The 21,068-nt window shown below is 38.7% G+C and overlaps 2 protein-coding genes across 2 annotated transcripts; one reads left to right on the top strand and one right to left on the bottom strand.

The window, feature by feature from the left end:
• The first annotated feature begins 439 nt into the window (after window positions 1-439).
• LOC149028377 (uncharacterized) lies at window positions 440-2,943 on the top strand. Its single transcript, XM_089136142.1, has one exon. It carries the CDS (start codon window positions 632-634, stop codon window positions 2,489-2,491), a length of 1,860 nt encoding a protein of 619 aa, XP_088992268.1. The 5' UTR covers window positions 440-631; the 3' UTR covers window positions 2,492-2,943.
• A 10-nt stretch (window positions 2,944-2,953) lies between these two features.
• On the bottom strand, window positions 2,954-15,067 carry LOC149028376 (uncharacterized). Its single transcript, XM_089136156.1, has 6 exons — window positions 14,466-15,067; window positions 6,285-6,450; window positions 5,607-5,783; window positions 5,367-5,450; window positions 3,837-3,918; window positions 2,954-3,704 (listed from the first exon to the last, which is right to left on the bottom strand). Exons 1-6 carry the CDS (start codon window positions 14,831-14,833, stop codon window positions 3,265-3,267), a joined length of 1,317 nt encoding a protein of 438 aa, XP_088992282.1. The 5' UTR covers window positions 14,834-15,067; the 3' UTR covers window positions 2,954-3,264.
• Between the last annotated feature and the right edge of the window lie 6,001 nt (window positions 15,068-21,068).

Here is a 21,068-nt window from a genome sequence, read left to right as displayed (position 1 = left end):
TTTCCTATAATTCATACACAGAATTGTGATACATGAAAAGAGAAATTTTAAGAATTCATTAGATTCAATTTTTAATTAGATTTTAATTGTAATCGTTAGATTATTGATTGTCATGTATTACAATCTTAGACATGAATTACATAATTACAGAGAGTGGGAATTGTAGAGGATGTGAATCTGACACTACATCCTCTATAATTTCCATTGTTTACAATTCCATGTAATTTGGATCTAGATTGTGACACGTAACAGCTAATCATCTAATGGTCATAATTAAAACCCAACTAATAATTGAATCTAATAATTCTTTAAATATTTTTTTAATTTTGTCTTAAACTTAGATTCAATTATTTATTAAATAATTAATTGTCACGCGTTACAATTCTTGATACAAATTCCAAGAAATTGTTTGGCAAAGAAAAAGAAATTTCAAGAAGAAATTGTAGAGGATGAATCCCATGTTCAACGAACATCACCTCTGTTTTTTCGTCGAGTGTGACCGAGTTAGGGTCTGGAGTCCTGTTCAGCTGTAATCTTCAACCGTGTCAGAAGCATAATGGGGTGATCTTCCTTGGTTACTCTCCTTTCCTTTCGTCCTCTCTTCGTTTTTGTATGTGTAAATGGTGCTGAGATGAGAACTGCACCTTCTGCTGCTGTTGCTGCTGCGGCTTCCCTTTTATCTTCTCCAAAAGCTGTTCAAAGGGTTAGTCTTTCTTCCTTATTCAGAGACCCACCTACAAATCCCAAATCCAATTCCAGAACTACGAAGAAAAGCTCCACCTTCGATACATCTGACATAACCCAATTGGGAAAAATCGTCCAGAGTAAGTGTAGATCAAAAACTTTTGATCTCAATGATGCAAATGCGTTGTTTGATCGCATGCTTCTCGGGCAACCCATCCCTTCCGTTTCCACCTTCAATCATCTTTTAACTGCAGTTTCTAGGATCGAACACTATTCATCTGCCATTTCTTTTTACAAGAAGATGATCTTAGTTGGTGCCTCGCCTGATTTCTTTACTTTAAACATTCTTCTCAACTGTTTCTGCCATTTGAATCGGGTCTGTTTCGGTTTAGCTGTTTTTGGGGAACTCCTGAAGCGAGGTCACCATCCCAGCGTCGTCACTTTTACTTCTCTGATCAAGGGTCTCCTCATGGTGGATAGGATCGCCGATGCTACAGAGCTTTTCAAGAAAATGATAGAACAGGGCTGTCTACCTAATGAAATTACATATGGGACTCTGATAAAGGGGTTATGCAGATCGGGCAATACGGCTTTCGCACTAAGCTTGCACAGAAAAATGGTTAATCGAAGTAATGGTTATAGTTCTGGTGTGATCTCGTACAGCATTATAATCGATAGTCTTAGCAAGGATGGGTTCGTAGATGAGGCCAAAGAGCTCTTCTTGGAGATGCTGGATACGGGAATTAAGCCTGACGTTGTTGTTTACAGCTCTCTCATCTATGGTTTCTGCAATGTGGGGAAATGGGAGGAAGCAACGAGGCTTTTCAATGAAATGGTAGATAAAGGGGTACCTCCAAATCAAGTAACGTTTAATGTGTTAATGGATGCTCTTTGCAAGGAAGGGCAGACAACAGAGGCGTGTAAGTATTTAGAACTGATGGTGAATAGAGGTGTGAAGCCTGATACTTTCACTTACAACACCTTGATGGATGGGTTCTGTTTGGAAGGAAGAATCGATGATGCAGAAGAGTTGTTCAGGTCAATGGCTAGTCGAGGGGCTGTGCCTGATGTTGTGAGCTATAATGAGTTGATCAATGCGTACTGCAAGAGTGGCAGGCTAGAGAAAGCCATGGGTCTTTTTTATGAGATGCTTCGTGAGAGGATTAGCCCCACAGTCATCACGTTCAACACCTTACTGACTGGTTTCTGTAAGAACGGGAAAGTTAGGGATGCGCAGAAACTGTTTGATGAAATGCTCGCTCAAGATCAAAGCCCCAGCTTACTCAGTTATGCTATTTTAATGGATGGGCTTTGTAAAAACCAGCGCCTGTCTGAGGCCATGGAGCTACTTCAGGCTATGGAAGATAGGAAATTCAAACCAAGTACTAGGATCTACAACTCCCTCCTACATGGAATGTGCAATGCAGGGAAGCTAGATTTTGCATGGGAGCTATTCTGTAAGCTGATTCAAAATGGCTTGAAGCCTAATGTGGTAACTTATACTGTATTAATAAATGGGTTCTGCAAGGATGGACAGTTGAAGAAGGCAAATGAGTTGCTTGTGCAGATGGATGAGAATGGTTGTGCACCCAATGTGGTGACCTTTAATACACTAATGCGTGGTTTCTGCCAAAATAACGAGGCAGAGAAAGTAATCCAACTTCTTCATAAAATGGCTGAGAGGAATATTACGCCAGATGCATCCACAGCCTCCATAGTAGTAGACATGCTATCGAAAAACAAAGATTACCAGGAAAGTTTGGGTTCGCTGCCGACTTTCATGCTCAGGCATCAGCAGAAAGGATGATGCGACTGATTATTACCAAGGAAACTGTTCAGGACACTGGAGGGAGAGTCTGGATATTTTACTGAAAGGTGCTTGCGGGTGGTGATCAATGCACAGAACACTAACATTTGGGTGGATCATGGGTTTCTAATAGAACAAATTTCGGAGCTCATAGTGACTCTAAATCAAGCTACAGATCTAACTGAATTCAATAGTTAAGTGCAAGTTCTCGTCCAAGATATTCTACTGATATCCAAGATATTTTCATTCCATCATAGATAATCAGCTTAATTAGTAGAGAGATATCAAGGGGTAATCAGATCATTCGAGCTGTAACAAACAATGGATATTTGATGTTGAATCTGCATATGGTGTTCTGTTTGATGATTGAGCCATTTAGCCAGCAATAGATGGCATATCATCATATCGGAGCCAAATGTGAAAATGAAAACTGCTATCCCAAGGGTTTGACTGTTCACTTGGTGATGTACAAGATTTCTATTCTTCGGTTTGTATACATATATAATTTTTTTAAATGTCTTGTACAAAATCATATGAGCTGATCCATGGATTCAAGCAAATATTCAGTTGACTCTGGTACCTGCTTCCGGAGCTTGACCTAAACAATAGAAACCGGGTATGAAGTGCTCAAAGAAAGGTATAAATGTATTATGCCTATATAATGAATCAATTTTATGCAGGAACACCTCCATGAACCATGAACGATGACCGATACATATCAGAAAGATTACACGGACTCAAAAAGACATCCTCCTAGTGTAGTACAACTGAAATCACTTCCGTGCCAGCCTCCCAGCTGCTCCACATAACAAAGCTTTTCCAATTGCACCTGAATGAATCCCACATACTACAGCCACAGTTCCACCCAAAACAATCCATTTCCAATCTAACCCATTATCCTTCTTTTGTAATTGCAAATCTAAATTCTCACCATCCACTTCTTCACCACTAGATGCTAGCTCTAAGAAACTGGTACTACCATCAATGGGAATCTTTGTGGTGATCCGTGCCATCAGTGCACATCTAGAGAGTGGTACCTCCGATTTCCTTGCAAGCTGATATGCTCTCAGACCAGAATGCAATTTCTTGACAGTTCCCCACATTCCATGTCGGATGCCCAGCTTTGCCACATCCTTAGGGATCCCCATGTCTTCATAATGCACAAGGGTCACTTCGCACGCAGATAATTGTCCATCACCCTTCCGAGATTCCACTGCAAAAGAAACCCACCAGCTTTTTATTCTACTCACCCCAACCCGCCAAAAGAGTATCCTATCATTTTCTCCCAACTAAATCAGAGCTATAGAGCACATGCAAAACACAACAAATTTGGGATGACCATTACCAGCCTTGATGATCCAGCTAGAGAAATAAAGCTCTACACGCCTTGGCTTGTCACGCTTGGGTAGACCAGGATATGGCACGGCCTGCAAAATAGTGGTTGGTAAACTAAAAGCACTTGAAGCATTTAGATATCAAGGGTACCACATCCACTAGAAGCTTATTTTCAAATAGCAAAGAATGTCCTTTAATTGTGAATGTGCCACTTCCTGTAGAAAACTAGAGAGAGTTGCATGGATAAAGTATACCATGACCCACCCATAAATATGTTCATGAAGCAAGGCACGTCAAGCAAACTCAGAGAACTGGTTCATAATTGGACAAAAGAATGTAAGGATTAGACAAAAGCCAGAAATGATGCTCTTACACAATTGTTCATTTATTGATGTCCAAGGAAAGCAAAAGACTGCAAGAAATGCTGCAACCAAAATATACCCTTAAATCTTAGCCAACATGGCTAAACTTACTTACTAATCAATGCAAGCACAAGCAATGCCCCACTAAGTTTCAGGACTGCACGTGGAAGAAGTCTTGTTTTTCTTTCTGTTTTTAGTCACTCTGTTTTTTTCCCCTGGCAGGGGGGGGGGCTTAGGGGTGTAAGGAAAATAACCTCAATAAATATAACCAGGGAAGTGTTCTTCAGTTGCATCCACCCAGAAGTCCAAGAAGGAAAAACCTTGCTAATTTAAATTTAATGGGATTTTCCTATTGACATCCCTTAATGTGTCAAATCATTGGTACCTCATTTATTTTGAACCCCCAAGGAAAACACACTTTTTTTTGTTCAAATACACACAAAAGCATGTCAGATAATAACAATACTTGAGAAGACATGATGGCTAGTCACTTCCAAAATATAGTGAGAAATCTTTTCTTCTTTACTCAAAAGTAACTTTTGAAAAGAAAATAAGGGGTAATAATGCAACTGACTGAAGGAAACAACAGGGAAATATGTTTGCCTGAAGCATTGAAAGGCAAGAATTTATGACAACATGGCCATCTAAAACTAAAATTACACCAAAGTGGGGAAATTTCTGAAAAAGTGAAGCGGTGCAAGCCCTTTATATAACTCTATCTCACTTATGGGGAATATCTCAACCTCTTCTTTGTCATTCCTTTCCCTTTTGACTTGCAAAATCTTTAAGTCACCAACCAATATATGTCTATGATCCAACGTATATTGATCCATGCACCCAACCATGGATCAAATCCACTATTTCTCAACATGTAAACAATTACCCAATCAACTATTCTCTGGAGATTGAGATGAATCAGGTCGGTGCCCAGGGCTCCATCTGGGTTAGGTTTATGGTGGATTAGTTAAACCCAAATTGTGTTGGGGATGAGGACAACTGGCCCAAGTCGCACGTTTGAAGTTTTGCACCAACAGAAAGGTGGAACTGATTACTTATACAAGTCCACAGTTAATTTTAATTTTCTTTGGATGAATAATTGCTTTAAGTTACAAAGCCAAGCAACTGGGTTGTTATGGATGGAACAGGACAGGGGAGTACATATAGTGACTAAACTGTACCTTCGTAACACAGTAATATGCCTTTTTTGACTCCCATATTCTTCGACCAATGATATATTCTCGATCACTGCAGAAAAAAGGGAACTGCAGATCACAAAGTATCAAACCCAGATGTCAGACCAGATGATATAAGAAGACAACAAAAATAAGAAGATATAAAGGACATATATTCAGAAATCCTGGCAACATAAATAAGAAGATATCAAGGACGTATATCCAGAAATCCTATGTCCCACATACCTTTTTTATCCAGTGGACAATCATTGTTCCTGTCTGATGGCACTCCTCCAATATTTTGAAATATGAAAGCATGGGATCCCACTTAGGTCGAAACTCATCATCCCAGAAGAAATCTCTAACCAGCTCCGGAGTCGCATCCTCAAAAACAGTTCTGCTCCGTAAAATGGATTGGCCTGTCTGAAAGACACATGCAGTACCAGACATCAAGGCAGATTCTTTTTTAACAACAATCTCTGACAAAAAGGGGGCCACGGAGGGACTGAAAAGTAGTAAATGCCTATTTGGTCTTTGGGGAAATGGAAGTTCTAAAAGTTGAAAAGAGAAGATATGAAATTAAAAATAAGCATAAGGTACAAGATTCTTTAAGAAAATGACTACAAATTAAATTTAGCAAAGAACAAAATCCTCCACAAAATTGCCAAATGGTCAGTTAAACAGCAAATCTGTGACGAACAAAATTAAATTCACACACGCACACACAAAAAGGAAAAAACACTGCACCATATTTCGGTGCCCTATGTGTGCAAATCTCAATATACAAAATATGACCCATGTGCATTAGAATAGCAAAACAAAGATCAAAAACTGAAAGCTAACAAAACCAATAGTTATAAGCTGCATTTTATAGCATGAAGAAAAGAAATACAACAAGACATCAAATTCAAAACTAGAAAATACCTCAGGCTCATGGCGCCAAGCTTGGTATTGCATGTTTGGGGTGGAGTGCTCCATCAAATTTTGCCATGAAATATCCCTATCCCTTCCTTCCACAAGGTATAACAAATGTTGTAAATCTTTTTCTGTGACAATGTCTTTCTCTTGCTCCAGAGTTTCACTAATAAAGCTGCAAAAATATGGTCATAAGAACTTATTTATTATGTCCAAGAACAACCACAGCTAACTAATCAGTAAAAAAGGAAAAATGTGTTCAAGCTGCCAACATGAACAGGAATTATGTTGGACCAGAATACAAAGCACAAACCATGACATTTTTCTCAAGTACATTTTCAACATGACAGTTCTGCCTGAAGGAAAACCCTAGCATTCTTCCACCTTTCAAATATACAACAATATACACTGTAATTTTATGCAAATGCAGCCCTCTTCCTAATGATGTACCTTTAGCAAGAAGGAGCAATTGTAGGGGAAGGGGGAAAGAGGATCACACAAGGAGAAGCTCAGAAAATAAACTCAAGCTTCTATTAAATTATATGTGTCCATAGCTGGATACAAGCACGTACTTAAAGTTTAAAGAGAAGAACAAGTATCCTAATGAACTATGAAACTGACAAATAAAATTCAACTCAATGCTAACTCTACTTATTCCTACATATGTAACCCCAAAACACATAATACTCCCATACTGAAAATAAAATATTGAAATAATTTAACTAATTAAGTCCAACCTTTGTTGGACGAAAACCCATTCGACCAGTTCTGTATGGAATTGGACCTCCAAAACCTAGCATCCCGGTCCAACCAGTCAAGTGATTCTGCACCACTTCCTTATTGTAATTGTACTAAATCTTGGCAAAATCTCTGGATATTTGATATTTCAACTCTACCAAACTGAATTGCTACCTCGAAATAAAAATATACACAACTTCATTGCAAATTTGGCATTTCACAGAAACTTTGACAAGTATAGTACCGTTCCACCTATTTGCTGAAACGTTACAAACCACTCTTGTGAAATGCAAGTTGGCTGCATTGAACCATGGTGGGAACAGTCCTGAACATTGTCGGAGTTATAATTAGTAGACCCTTCTAAGTTGACTCTATGTTTGTATGCTTTACTTGCCTATTATTTATTCTGTCTTCTGCCATTTAGTGTAGAATAAGTAATACATACTGCAATACCAAGGGTATAAACTGCATATTAGCCAACCAAGGGTGCAAATTTAAATGCCAACTTGCTTCTGCGAAATGAAAATTTAAATATGTTTAGCCTAAAGAAAGGCATCAATAAAGTATCAAAGCTTAATTTGACCAAAAAGCGACCAAAACTTCGCACGAAATAGAACAACAATTTCCGTGAACTTTCAGTCAAGCCAAATGACTCTCCAACACGATTTGCGTATGCTATGTCAACCATTAAGGGTTGAGGTTGTGTGTTCTATGAATTGGGTTGTGAGCTATTCTTTCCCCTTCAAAATGTTACTGATGAGGGTTGGTTATATTCCAGTTGTTAGGAATTTTCTGTAAGCATAAAAGCACAGGAGAAAGAACCTCTTCAAACCCTTTCTCAGCTGCTGACAAAACTGCTCTTAACTCTCGAAGGACTTGGCTGCCTTGCCTAATCACGAATAACCTTTCCCTTTTTCTTGCTTGATTGCTATTTCCCTTTGTTGCATTTCGTTTTTGCATCATGCATCGGTTTCCGTTTTTACACCATCAATGATCTGCTTTTAAATTACCAACTAACTTCAGATTATATAGTTTCGCAAGCTCTTATGACAACAGCCTGGAGTTGGAAGGGGATGGAACTTCATAAGATTTTATGTGAGAATGAAGATGTGCGTAGCACCGATTACAAATATTTCAAAGATATCCACTACTCTTCTTGAACTAAAAATACAGATAAAGTACCTTGTTTGTATTGGTGGATATAAATATCAACGATGATCAAATAAAGATTGTATATTACGTAGTTTCGAATACTAAGAGGCAACAGCAATGTTTTGAAAACAAGTGCCAATGATCAACTTGTCTGAGAAAAATGTGAATTAATCAGGGATTGCCGTTTCAAGGAGAGAGGGAAAAAAAAACAAAAAACAGAAACCCACTCATCTGCAAAGTTTAAATCATCATTTTATTTCAGTGTTTCAGACTTTCAGCTAGATTTAAACAATCAATCACCAAAATTTAAGCCAAAGCTTGCTGAAACACTAAATTTTTGTAATGGTTGTTTTGATTTGATATTCCAGTGAGCAAAGGGCCATAGTAGGCTGCAAAACACATGGGAAACCTTTTTTTAGGCCAATATGTTGTTAGTGAAGATCAATCCTGGTAACCCAGAATGTTCCAGGGCCCACTTTCAGGATTGAAACATGCACAGATTGCAAAAGACAGCAAACACCATTTTACTAGGCTAGAATGCCATTGTTCACATGACCAGTGTGTTCCACATCCTTCTTCATGTTTTAATCTACATCAAGATGAGAAAGAAGAAGGATAGAGAAAACCTGAGATTGCTGAACTCTCAGTATCATGCACTAGCAGTCTTCCTGATGTAGACAAAAAAACTGTTCACATTTTTTTTGTCCAATGAATAGTATTATTTGTGCAGTGTACTATTCATGTGGACAGTATTATGGCATCTTTTTCTTCATAGTTTGGCAGGGGGACTACCAGTGCATGATACTAAAGGTTCTAGCAGTATTCAGATATCGTTTACTCTTCTTGCTTCTCCTCTTGATGTAGATTAAAACATGAAGAAGAGAAAAAGAAAAGCAATGTACATGTGAACCATGAAATAAACCCATACTTACCTTGGTAATATTCCTAGGAGATCCCTGTGTCGCCAAGGCCAAATTGCATGGAGGCAACATTAGAAGAGTCAATTTTGCATATGCTTGAAGATTTAGATGTTCAGTTTTGTTTCTATGTTAAATTTGTTCTCATATTTTGTGGTTGTCAATTAAGCAACCTCACCACAGTTTAATTTCTAATTTTAGACACAAAAAGGCGACTGAGGTTTCTTCTTTCGGTGTAGCCTTTTCTTGTAAGTCTCTTATTTTTTTTTTCTAACTTGTAAGAGAAGTAAGCTGCACATATATGGCATGAGCTCTTAGGAGGGGCTGCCACCTACCCCACAAATGATTTATAATGATGAACAAAATTTTGGTTTGTCCGATATTAAGTGTCCTGATTATGTCCCTTCTTATTCTTGCCTTCTATGTTCTTCTTCTTCCTTCCTTCACTCAATACCCAGCTACTCTGTGACTGCAACCATGTTCTGCTGCCAAATCTGCAAATGCCTGATTGCAACCCTGATCAGCAACCAACCTTACTGTCGTCAATTACACCAAGGGCCTACAGCTCCTCCACTTCAGTTTTCCAGAATCTGACACAACTCCATGTCATATATGTGGACCTGATTCTGCATGATTTTTTTTTTTTGGGGGGGGGTGTTAGGGGGCCACAGCCACCATGGGGAATGAAGCAAGCGAAGTTCCCCTACAAAGCGAACTAAGGCCAAGTTTACGAGGGCTGCTTGCACAAAAGGGTATTTTGGAGGAGCCCAAATTGCATTCAGATTCATTATCCAACAGCCCAGATTAGTCTGAGAGATGCACAGTGTTGATTATATCTCAGATTAGGGTTTTGATATACATAAATAACTCTCCTTTCTCTCTGTGACTGATTCTTGACAATTGAAATTAGTTGATTGTTGGCAGCCATGGGTTTTCTTCCCATAGGAGATCCCTGCGTTGCCACGTAAAAATCTTTTGTCTCTATGTTCTTTTTTCTTCTTCTCTTTCATTGTGTGACTGCTCCCAGGATTCAATCCTAACACTTTGAACTCCAACCAGTGATCCTTTTGAAATCACACCAAAACATTTCAACGACACATTCTGCCCTTCATTCAGCTTGCTTGACTTCCCCAACTGCTGACAAGAGCGATCTCTCCAATAACCTCTTATTTTGAGGGCTGGTTTCTAATTTCAAACCTCTTCATAACTCAAGTTTTGGCCATCAGAATTTGGTAATGTCTTGAGCATAAGATCCATTCAACATCTCCTCACCCAATCCCAAGTCTGGTGAAATTTTTGTAGTTGGTCTTATTCTTTAGGTTTAATCTTTAAGTTGCTAATCATTATTTTTTCACAATTTCAAATTTCTGATGCACTTTGTCATCAATCCTATTATAGAGTAGTTCTCTGAGATGTGAATCACTTCCACATTACTTATTTTTCTTGTGTAATTAGTGGTTATGGATCCTTCACAGGAAAGAAATTTCAGGAAACCAAAACAATAAAAATCAATAAATAACAATGTCAACTCAACTCACCAAGCCTCAACCTGACCATCGGTGTTGGCATTCCAAGCAACAACCAAACCAAAAACAAATGGAAATCAGGTATACCATTCTCTTGACAAATAAACATTTTACCTTAATTAGTATATTTTGTCCTAAAACACTAATCAGATTACGCTTAAAAAACTTGTGGCGTGGAAACTTGGTTTCAGTATGAAGACTGCACATAAATCCCCAGTCATAATCTAAAAGTACTAATGCAGACACTGAGGTTCCCAGTTAAGCAGCAAGGTTTCTAAAATTACCAAAGTTGTTGCCACATGATAGATTTCCTAGGATACCCAACTGGAACCTAAACTGTATTAATATTTGACCTAGCAGATTGTTTATGTAGGCATGAAATGTTCCCCAGCAATGCCAGTTTGAGACCATATAGAAACAAAAGAAACTGTCAAATTCTATACGCATGAAGTGTAGCCATGTAAAACAAAGCATACAACCTCATGTCATCATCAAAATAGTTTATTTGCATTATTAGCTGTATCAAACTTGATATAACAGAAACAGAACACACAAGTCAAAACCTGAGTTCAACAATCCACATGTGCCCACTGTCCACTCAAGCAACTAAACACCTAATTCACTGCCCCAGCCTACTGCAACTCATGGAGGAATGAGTCCTTGTGGGATTTCTAAATATGAACATGACCAATTGTACCTCTGGTTTATGTCAGAAAACAGATGGCTCGTTTCTTGTTGGGCATAGCATAGCAATTCTTTCCCACAAAATACACCGGATGAACATAGCTACAGTAACTTTTAATATTCTTGAGAAAAAATTACTCTTTTATCCCCATACAGAATATTTGTGATGCAGTGTCTGAGCCCTCCAAGTCCAATATCAGGTGGAAGGCCAACAGGAACCCCAAGGGTTGCTACACAGCAGCTTATCTTCATTAATTTTAATTCCTTATCAGGACCAGTGGCAGAATTGTAATTCTGTCCAGTGTAGGGGCATATTAGGCATGTGAATTTTCTATTTTTTAGCATGTGCTTACTTATTATTTTAATTCAGTCCTTGAACAGGTCTAACCATAGAGGCCTCATGGTATTAGAAGTCAGCTACAATAAGGCTGGGAACTCAAAGCAGATTAGGAATTCCAGCCCATAATTTGTATGAATACACGCCTACTCAATGGGGAGGGATAAGACTCTAAATATTGAATACAAAGCTTATCTTCGAGAATCTCTCGTGTGTTTGAGTTCTCTTCATGCCCATTGGCATCACAGATCCAACTCTTAAGAAGGTTGTACGTATAATCAAGCTTAGACTCTTGATAGTAGCTGTATAGAACAGCTTTCGACTTTCATCTTCAGGTATATTGCAGCATCCATGAGGCTCCAACCGGGCACAACTGGCAGCCTACAGAATCCCCTTCCCATTCTCTTTTATTTTCTATTCAGACCCCCATCCCTGGTTCGACCCTTCTCATATCATCCTTTTTTATTTTTTCTTGAATTTTTGGACTTTTCAAGAGACCCAAAATTCAAGATTAGATATATGACATTCTAACTATTAGATTTGTCCACTATCCCACACTTTAGGTGCATCAATTCACAACCCTAATGACCTTAGGCCCCAATTTAATCCATTCTGACCATCTGATTTCAAGATATAAATATTTCCTTGAATTCTCTTTTTTTTTTTTTTTTACTCCCTAAAACCTTTCAAAATAAGAATCCTCATATTTTCAATTTAACCGTCGAAACGCAACCAAACTTGAAGGATCATATCTCTATGCCATTACCCCCATTCCCACCAAGTTTCACCCTATTACAATAACTTCACATCTCATTTCTTAGGAAGCCGCCCATCCCACCGTACATCTCATCATTCTAAATCTCTCCATAACTAACACACCATCAACCTGGATATTATTGCGTTCCGATTAACCCCAGCCAGGGAACTTAGAGGCCACTAGTTTAAACCCAATGATGTAAACCAAATTCTAGGGTTTTTTATTTTGATATTAAACCCTACAATTTGGGTTCACTCCAAGGTCCTCTTCATTAGGATCAGCAGTCAATTAGGGTTTACAATACCCTATGATTGAAAGGAATGGGTTGGTTATGGGTAAATTTTATCACTTATGGTTTTGAAGTTTTTAGGGTTTGTGAAGAATGAAGGTTTCAAGGGTTTTGGGAATTCAGGTGATATAGGCTTCTTTTGTGATAAGGGTTGTGAAGAAAATATTTCCTAGAGGAATTAGGTTAATGTTTTATGGGATAAGGTTCCTGAGATGGAAGCTTTGGTTAGATGTAAAAATGGGTTGAAACTTTTAGGGAATGTAAGTATTGATATAGGAAGATGATACCCCAAGTTTGGTGGGGTTTGGATGGCTAAATTCAAAGATATTAAGGTTCTTGTTTATAGGGTCTTAAGAGGTACGAAAACTCAAGAAAAAATTAATTATATCTTGAGGTCAGAATGGGATCAAATTGAGTTTCAAGGTCACTAGGGTTGGGGGATGAGGTTCCTAACATTTGGGACAGATCTAACGGTTAGATTGGTGTAGATTTGCCTTGAAATTTGGGTCTAAAAAGAAGTCCAAAAATTCAAGAAAAATAAAAAGAATGGTGTGATGGATGGGGAAAGAAGAGGGAAGGCTAGGGATGGTGTTAGGGTGTTGTTTACTTGCTTCGAGATGAAATTGGACTGCTGGAATTGAAGAACAATGGCTGCACTTGAAGAAAATGCACTCTCAAGTCCGCCATGGCCCTCCAAAGAAAGCACATGAATTTATGTCTCCAAACACTCGATTTGTTTTCAACTCAACTTCTAGATTACATGGCTGGAAGGCTTTATTTAAAGCCTCAAATAAACAAATGGAAAACCACTCTAAGTTGGAAAACCAACTAAAGCTCTAGTTGGCTTATCCAAAACTAACTCAACTAGTACTCAACTATTCTTGACTAAGAGTCTAAGACTATGACTCAAACAACAAAACTCAACAACTAACTCTAAAGGACTCCAATCCAATTCTAAAAGTAGATATGCAAACCAGAAAATAAGGAAATTAAAGTGGACACAAATACTAGGATCCCAACCTGACTAGGAATTTCACCTCAGCAAGGATTCCTAAATAATTGCAAACTAACAATCAGAAAATATTTTATACGTCTAAAGTCCAGACAACAGCCTGAACTCAAGGGGACCCTTACCTAATTGTGACAAATTTAAGCAAAATTACCAAAATACTTTTGGAACAAATTAGGGGCCCTAGGGTTTGGGGGTCAACCCCTGGAAATGATTTATGTCACCCAAATGTGGAATCCATTTCAGAAATCATCCCATACACCATACCTAGAATCACGATTTGGGGCTGGAAACCCAAATACCCAATTGGGGAAACCTGCAAGCAATTTTCCTAGATCTGACTTGCACCCTGTACTAGTGTTGAGCCCTTTTAGTGTGTCAATATCATGCAAATTTCCATTTAGTCTAATGACAGGATCATAAGACTCCTACCAAATTCGGAATTATTAGCATTATTACAGCACCTAATGCTAGTAGGTATCCGTCCTGAAGCCAAAATAAGTAATACGTTTTTGTTTCAACAACTTATTTGAGAGTAATTTCAAAAGTGAGGTACGGCTGAGTCAAGATTCCCCATAAATGAACCATTTCAAGGCCAACTTAATGCATCCACAATTCTGTCAGAGAAGCCAGCGACGTTTCCCCGGCGTATTTAAATCATCCACATAAAAGATGCTGCCCTCAAATACGAACAATAATTTTGAACACCGGCGCAACAACAAACTCCACTATAACAATAACAAGAAGAACATGTCGAAAAAAAGGGGGAAAGGAAACTTACTCAACACTACTAGTTCGTTGCATCACCGTTCCAGCTGAAGAATCAGAAACAATGGGATCTTCAGCCTTCCCTTTGAAATTGGACCACAGCCGACGAGCAACCGAGAATGCAGAGAGTGCCGTAAAAGCAAGCCAGAGACGACGAGCTCCGAAACCCGGCGGAGCGGTCCAAAGAAATCGGAATTTACTCCGTAGGCCTAAGAAGACGAGACCGGACCAGCGAGGCCTCCAAGACCATCCAATCACCAATCCGATCATCACAGCAACCCAAATTGGCACTGCGCAAACCAAAATGTCGACGAATGTTTCAACCACCGCCGGTTTCTTCAAGATCTCCATGATACTGAAACTGAGGTGGGATTCCTCCATGAACGCTTTAGGGAATGGAACCAACAAAACTAGAAAACAAAATCTTCTAAGTAACGGAACTACAATGATCTCTGAACCCTCTGGAAGAGAGAGGAAGAATTAGATCTTCAAACATCAAATTAAAAGGGTTTGGTGCCTGAACGGAGACGTGGGAGAGGGGTTGAACGGAACAGGAAAAGGAACCGAGGAAGATAACGACGCTGAATTTTCTCTCCCTTCGTTCATCGAATTGTGACGTGGCGACCGCTAAAAATGCCATTTTTTTTTCGGATAAATTATAGATTTTTTCGGAGGGTAACCCTAGTACCCTACGACCTCACCTGCTGGAGGATAGAATTTCGTCCTTCTTTAAACAGAGACTGACAACCCACGCGGCAGAAAAAATGTGAATCACGTGGATTTTTTCGTCACCCTATCGGATTAATATCTATCTATTTCTAATAAGGAAATACACACCTTATAGATGTGTAACATGTGTCCCAACATTACATTAAAGGGTTCAGATTTATTTATAAATCACATTATTTTTTTTTAATTTACTCATAAATCTTTAATATGATTTATAAATAGATTTCAACTATTTGGTGTGATGTTAGAACACATGTTATAAATTTCTCATTTTTATCCCTTTAGTTAAACGCTTGCAGGGATACAAATAGGGATAAGAATCCCTGCATAACAGCATTTCCATTGACTTAATCCAAAAACTTTGAAGAAAAAAAAATTAAGATATATAATTATAAACTCAAAACTTACCATACCGAATTGGTACCATACTAAATTAAGATATATAAATTGTAATTTTACAATTAAAACACTTAACATTTTCCCTATCTCTAATTCTCTATTTCAAATTTTCATTTCACCGTTCATTTCTCTTCTTAGATTTACTTGTTTTGTCTCTATTAATTAGATTTATTGGTTTTATCTATGTTAATTTCAAATTATATATATTGGTTGATCACAATTTCATTAGGATCTTAATGAACTAATAACAGAAGTTGCATAAGTTCATTCGTACAAAAATTATACCGCACTAGTTACCGTGTTTAAACCGTTTTTCCGTACCAATCTAATACCGAAACTGTACCGAACTGTTTTTGTAAATACCGAAATTGTACCGTCTGTTTAAATTCAGTACGGTATGGTTCTGGTTTTCGGTATTCAAAGTTGGTATTGCACCGAAACCGTACCGATTGACACCCTTATTTAATAGGAGGTTTTCATTTCTCCTAATGAAACAAAGACGAGTTGACACAAAATGCTTGTTATAGACGAAGAATCTCATCTACAACACTCATCGTGTGCCAATCAAGTGAGGAGGGCAAACAATCGCATCAACCACCAGAGCACAATTACTAAAAGCCTAAAAATGTTACACCCCAAAAGCCAGGGCAAGCCAAAGCTCATCCCAAATTGTCTCTGCCTTCACAATGTATGTCAACAACACCCTTATTGAAATATTGAATTTACCTTTTAATCCTCATTCAATAAAAATTTATATGCAACAACATAACTCTTATAGGATATTTTAAAAATTAGTAAAATTTAAGGAGTATTTATAAATCCAAAGAGAAGGGAATTCCTAATCAGGGATTTCGGAAAAGAAACGAAACCAAATCATTTTTGTCTGAAATCCCTTTTTTAATATGAAAAAACATAAAGAAGGAGAACTTCCTTAAAGGGTATTATATTTAAAGGGCAGTAATAAAAATAAAAAATAAAAAATAAAATCATTTCAAAAATAAAACTCTATAATTGTTGATCCCTCAAACCACATTTAAATGATTTTCATTCAATCATAGCATCTGATCTAGCTCGAAGATATTTATGGATCTACTTCCATCGCCCTAGATCTGCCGTTGATCAAAATATATAATTTAGATCTGATCTAGCTCAAAGCATGCTAAGTGCTAAGTGCGTCGTAAACGCCTAAACAACCCATGTCGCGTGTGCGCATTCGGACGGTACACCGTCCTCGCTCATACACTGCACACGCATTGGTGTATCTCATTATTATAAATCAAAGTGAATAGGTAGTACCTATTAATTAACTTGGATTCCGACACCTCGGTTTCCAATGTAAAACTATATAAAAACACTTTACTAAAATAAATTAAGGAAAAATTTTCACACTTGTACATCTAATAAAATGAAACATATATTATTTTATTATATTAAGAATAATACAACATAATATTCTAGAAAACCTGCAAGATGTAATTTCGTTCTTACAATTAAATTTGACCAAGTAAACAAGTTTGTGTTTCTAGAAGCCACATCTGAATCAGAAAAAGGTCATAGAAACCATATCAAAATTGGAATAATTATCGAATAAAACAAAAGCCACCTCCACAATAGAAAAGTGCATCAACGACAGACTTGATTTTGGCTTTTAAATTTGGTTATTAACATTCTAGTCTAAGGTCAGTTTTCAATGGTCAAAATTAATCTTCCAAATTGAAAAAAAATACAATATGAAGATTCACTAGCCATTGGGGAAGGGTACACTAATATTTTTGTGTATGTCTCTTTTCTTCTTACATGAAATGATCCTGTATCTTAACATACTTTCATACATTAAGGATAAATTAAAAATCATATTTTTATTCATTTAGGGGTAAGTTGGCATTTTTTTTTATCATTTAGGTTTTAAAACGAACACTAGTTTCAAGTGCTTTTTTCATCTCCTAAAATGCGCAACTTTCCAGCAAGATTCGCCCACATTTCTAGTGGAGTTCGATGATAATAGAGGCGCAGTGCAAAGAGGCGGAGTGCAGGGTGCGGTCATCAGGTTTGGGATGGGGGGTTTGTGAGGTTTGGAGAGAGGTTTAGAAGAACATGAGTGAGAAGAAGAGGATGAGGCAGCAATGGCCATGGATTTCAACAAAGAGTTCGGAGATTTTGGTGAAGTATCAGCGAAGATTACAACGATATATAACATAAATTGCTTTCGCCCCCATTTTTGTTTTGTTCCTCACTAAACTAGGTGAATTTCGTCGATATGTTTTACCCTACTCCAAATTCCAAAAAAAATTAATTGAATGCATCTCAATATAAGGGAGTTCTGATCACTTACGCCATGTGAGATAAGAGGGCTCCACACCAGATATAGGGTGGAGGTCCTAGGTCTTTGTGACAAGACCCCCACCTAGATGTGATCTACATCTGTCCCCCCCCCCTCCTTGGGGAGTATTAGATCTATACTTCTTAATAGAGGTATCGACATTAAGTTTCATATCGACGAAAATCGAATCTCAAAGCTGAAATTGAGTTGTGGCAGATGGTCAAGTTCAGAAGATGAAATCTATGGTGAAGTAGTGGCCAAATATAAAGAAATATTTTGCTCTAACGGTATTGATGAGGAATCCCTCAACAGTGTTCTCTCCTTGATTGATCCAAAAGTTACTCAAGAAGATAACGGTGTTTGAGTCCTCCTAGAAGGGGAGATTAAGGCGCTTGGTGGATGGCTCCGTGAAATCCCCGCCCCGTGGACTCCCCCAGCCTTTTATCAACATTATTGGGATTTGGTAGAAGAAGATATTTGTAAGTTTGTCTCGGAACTTTTCTCTTCTGGTAGCATGCCTAAGGAAATAAACTCCACTTATGTTTGTTTAATTCCTAAATGCAACCAGCCTGAAACCATTGATCAATTTAGACCCATCAGTCTGTGCAATGTTACTGTTAAGATAGCAACTAAAGTTATTGCTACTAGACTGAAAGGGATTCTAGATAGGATTATCAGTGTGCCTCAATCAGCTTTTGTTCCCAATAGAAATATTTCTGATACTGTCTAGTGGCTCATGAGTGCTTTCATTATATCAAGAATAAGAAGAGAGGAAGGAAGTCATGGCCCTTAATTGGATTGAGAGGCTTATGATAGTCCTGGAATGGAACTTTGTCGAAAGGACTTTATCTAGTCGGGATTCGTGATCAATGGGTGTCTCTAGTGATGTCTTGTATCAAGTCAGTCTCTTACAATGTGTTAGTTAATGGAGCTGCCAGGGGATCCATTGAACCCACGAGGGGCATTAGACAAGGAGATCCAATATCCCCTGCTATTTTTGTCCTGTGCACTGAAGCATTAAATGCTGTCTTCAAAGCTGCCCTTCATGAAAATCTTATCTCTGGTTTGAGAGTCGGAAACAGGACCAACCCAATTTCTCATCTATTATTTGCAGATGATACTTGTGTTGTTTTCGGGGTCAACTTACAGGAGTTCCGATATCAAAGCATGTCTTGACCTCTATTGTCTGCTAGTGGCAACAAATAATCACGGTCATCTATATACTTCAGCCCTAACACTGCTCCTAGGTTCAAAAGATGGCTTTCAAGAATTGTGAAGATTCCTTATGGAGGTCCACCAAAAGTATTTGGGCCTCCCTTCGGAGTTTCAAGCTTCAAAGAAGGAGAGCTTTGAGAATACAAGAAAGGACAAGTAAGAGAATGCGGGTTGGAAATCTAACCTTCTTCTATGGCTGGAAGGTTCTGCTGAGTCCTGTGGGGCTCACCATAAACTACTATTCAAGATCCCATTTTATCCTTCCTAAATCTCATCATAACAAGATTAGGAGGATGCCATATAATTTCTTATGGGGAGAAAAGGAAAACAAGAAGAAATTTCTGGGTGTCATGGGAGAGACTATGTCGCAGGCGGGGTTTGGGGCCGGGATCCATTTTGCGGACGGCTCTTCTATGTAGCTGCTTGGAGGTGTGGGCAATCCGGGCGTCGGTCAAATTTCTTAACGATATACTTTCCAAATTCCGATTTCTAACTACCCCTGCGGCACAAACCCCTCTTGGGCATGGAGTGTTTTAGAAGGCGGAAAATACTTAAATCGGGCTTAGTATGGGTTGTGGGGAATGGAAATTCTATAAGAGTTTGGGAGGACCGGGATCATCTCGAGTTCGATTTCAAGCCGAGAAGCCACAACAGAGATCATAGAGATATTTGCTGGGTTTCGGATCTAATTGATGCGGGGTCTAGAACCTGGAAGGAGGACTTAATCAGGAGGTGTTTGATCAAGGGGATGCGAGGCTATCTTGAAGATGAAGATTTCCTTAACTCCTAGGGAGGCAGTTGTATGGGGTCCGGCGAGGAATGGAAGCTTTTCCGTGAAATCGGCATACCATCACTTACTCAATATCGGGGAGAAAGAAAAGTACAACAAGCCTCAACATCGGGAGAATCCGAGAACAAATATTGATTCTAGAGTATGGAAAATATTGGACATGTCATGCGGCTCCAAAATTAAAAACATGTTATGGAGAGTGTGTGCTAGGGCTTTACCGGCGGAGGAGCTTTCCAAAAGAATCGAAGTTTTGATCCGAGCTGTGCGGATGTGGAGCTTTGGAATCAATCGATCACCTTCTCTGGTGTGATTTCGCCGAAGGTATGGTTTGCATCTCCTTTTCTTTCTCTCCTCCGGTGAATCCTTTGATGCATGATGCGATTTCAAATTGGAAGAGATGCCTACCGAGGAGAAATCGATTTGAGAAGCATCATCTCTCATCGCATACATATCTGGAGAATTTGGAAAGCCCGAATGACCTGGTGTTTAAGGGATTACAATGGTCTCTGAGCGGTGGTGGAGAAGCGGCAATGGAGGCGGGAGTATTCCGGCTTCACCTCTTCTCTTCGGGTTGCGGATCGTCTTCAGCGGAAGAATCGTCCGAATGTTGGTAAGATGGGTTTTCCTCCTTTGGGCTTCGTCAAATTAATGTGGTGCGGCTCTAAGTGCGGGTGGAAGTGGGCTGGGCCTCGTTTGCGGGGATTCGGATGGAAACCCATCATAGGGGTTGCGATCCCGCCTTTTTGACTCTGTCTGATGGGCGAGATGTCGCTATTAGAGAGGTATTTTGTTGGCTCTAGAGGAGGCTTTGTTAATGTCCGGTGGATCGGTTCGGCGGAGGCGTCGAATTTGTGACCCGGGCCGATTCCGTGGACATTCAAAACTTAGTCCGGGATGTGGTGAATCTTTCCTCTAGAATTCCAAATATTTCTTTTTTCATGTTAAAGGGAGTGTAATGCTGTGCAGACTTCCTTCTTGGTAAGGTTGTGTCCGTGCGTGCGTGGACTCTTTGGCCTATGTTAGATCCGGGTTTCTTGATCTTTGTATCTGGTGCCTTGCGTGGGTCACGCGTTAATATATAGACCCTTTCCTAAAAAAAAAAAAAATTTTCTCTTTTTTTTTTGCCACCACTATTTTTTTTTTTTTTTTTTTTTTTTTTTTTT

The sequence above is a fragment of the Hakea prostrata genome, chromosome 1, assembly GCF_041222555.1.
Source record: "Hakea prostrata isolate BN-2017 chromosome 1, UWA_Hpros_2, whole genome shotgun sequence".
Classification (NCBI taxonomy): Eukaryota; Viridiplantae; Streptophyta; class Magnoliopsida; order Proteales; family Proteaceae; genus Hakea; species Hakea prostrata.
Note: the sequence above shows the minus strand (reverse complement) of the source record. Positions and strands in the feature narration are given on the sequence as shown.

Coding starts and splice junctions, on each gene's coding strand:
- LOC149028377 (XM_089136142.1), top strand. CDS start 632: ATGAGAACTGCACCTTCTGCTGCTGTTGCTGCTGCGGCTTCCCTTTTA.
- LOC149028376 (XM_089136156.1), bottom strand. CDS start 14,833: ATGGAGGAATCCCACCTCAGTTTCAGTATCATGGAGATCTTGAAGAAA. Junction 6,451..14,465: donor CAACGAACTAGTAGTGTTGA/GTAAGTTTCCTT, acceptor ATATTTTTGCAG/CTTTATTAGTGAAACTCTGG. Junction 5,784..6,284: donor CTTGGCGCCATGAGCCTGAG/GTATTTTCTAGT, acceptor TGTGTCTTTCAG/ACAGGCCAATCCATTTTACG.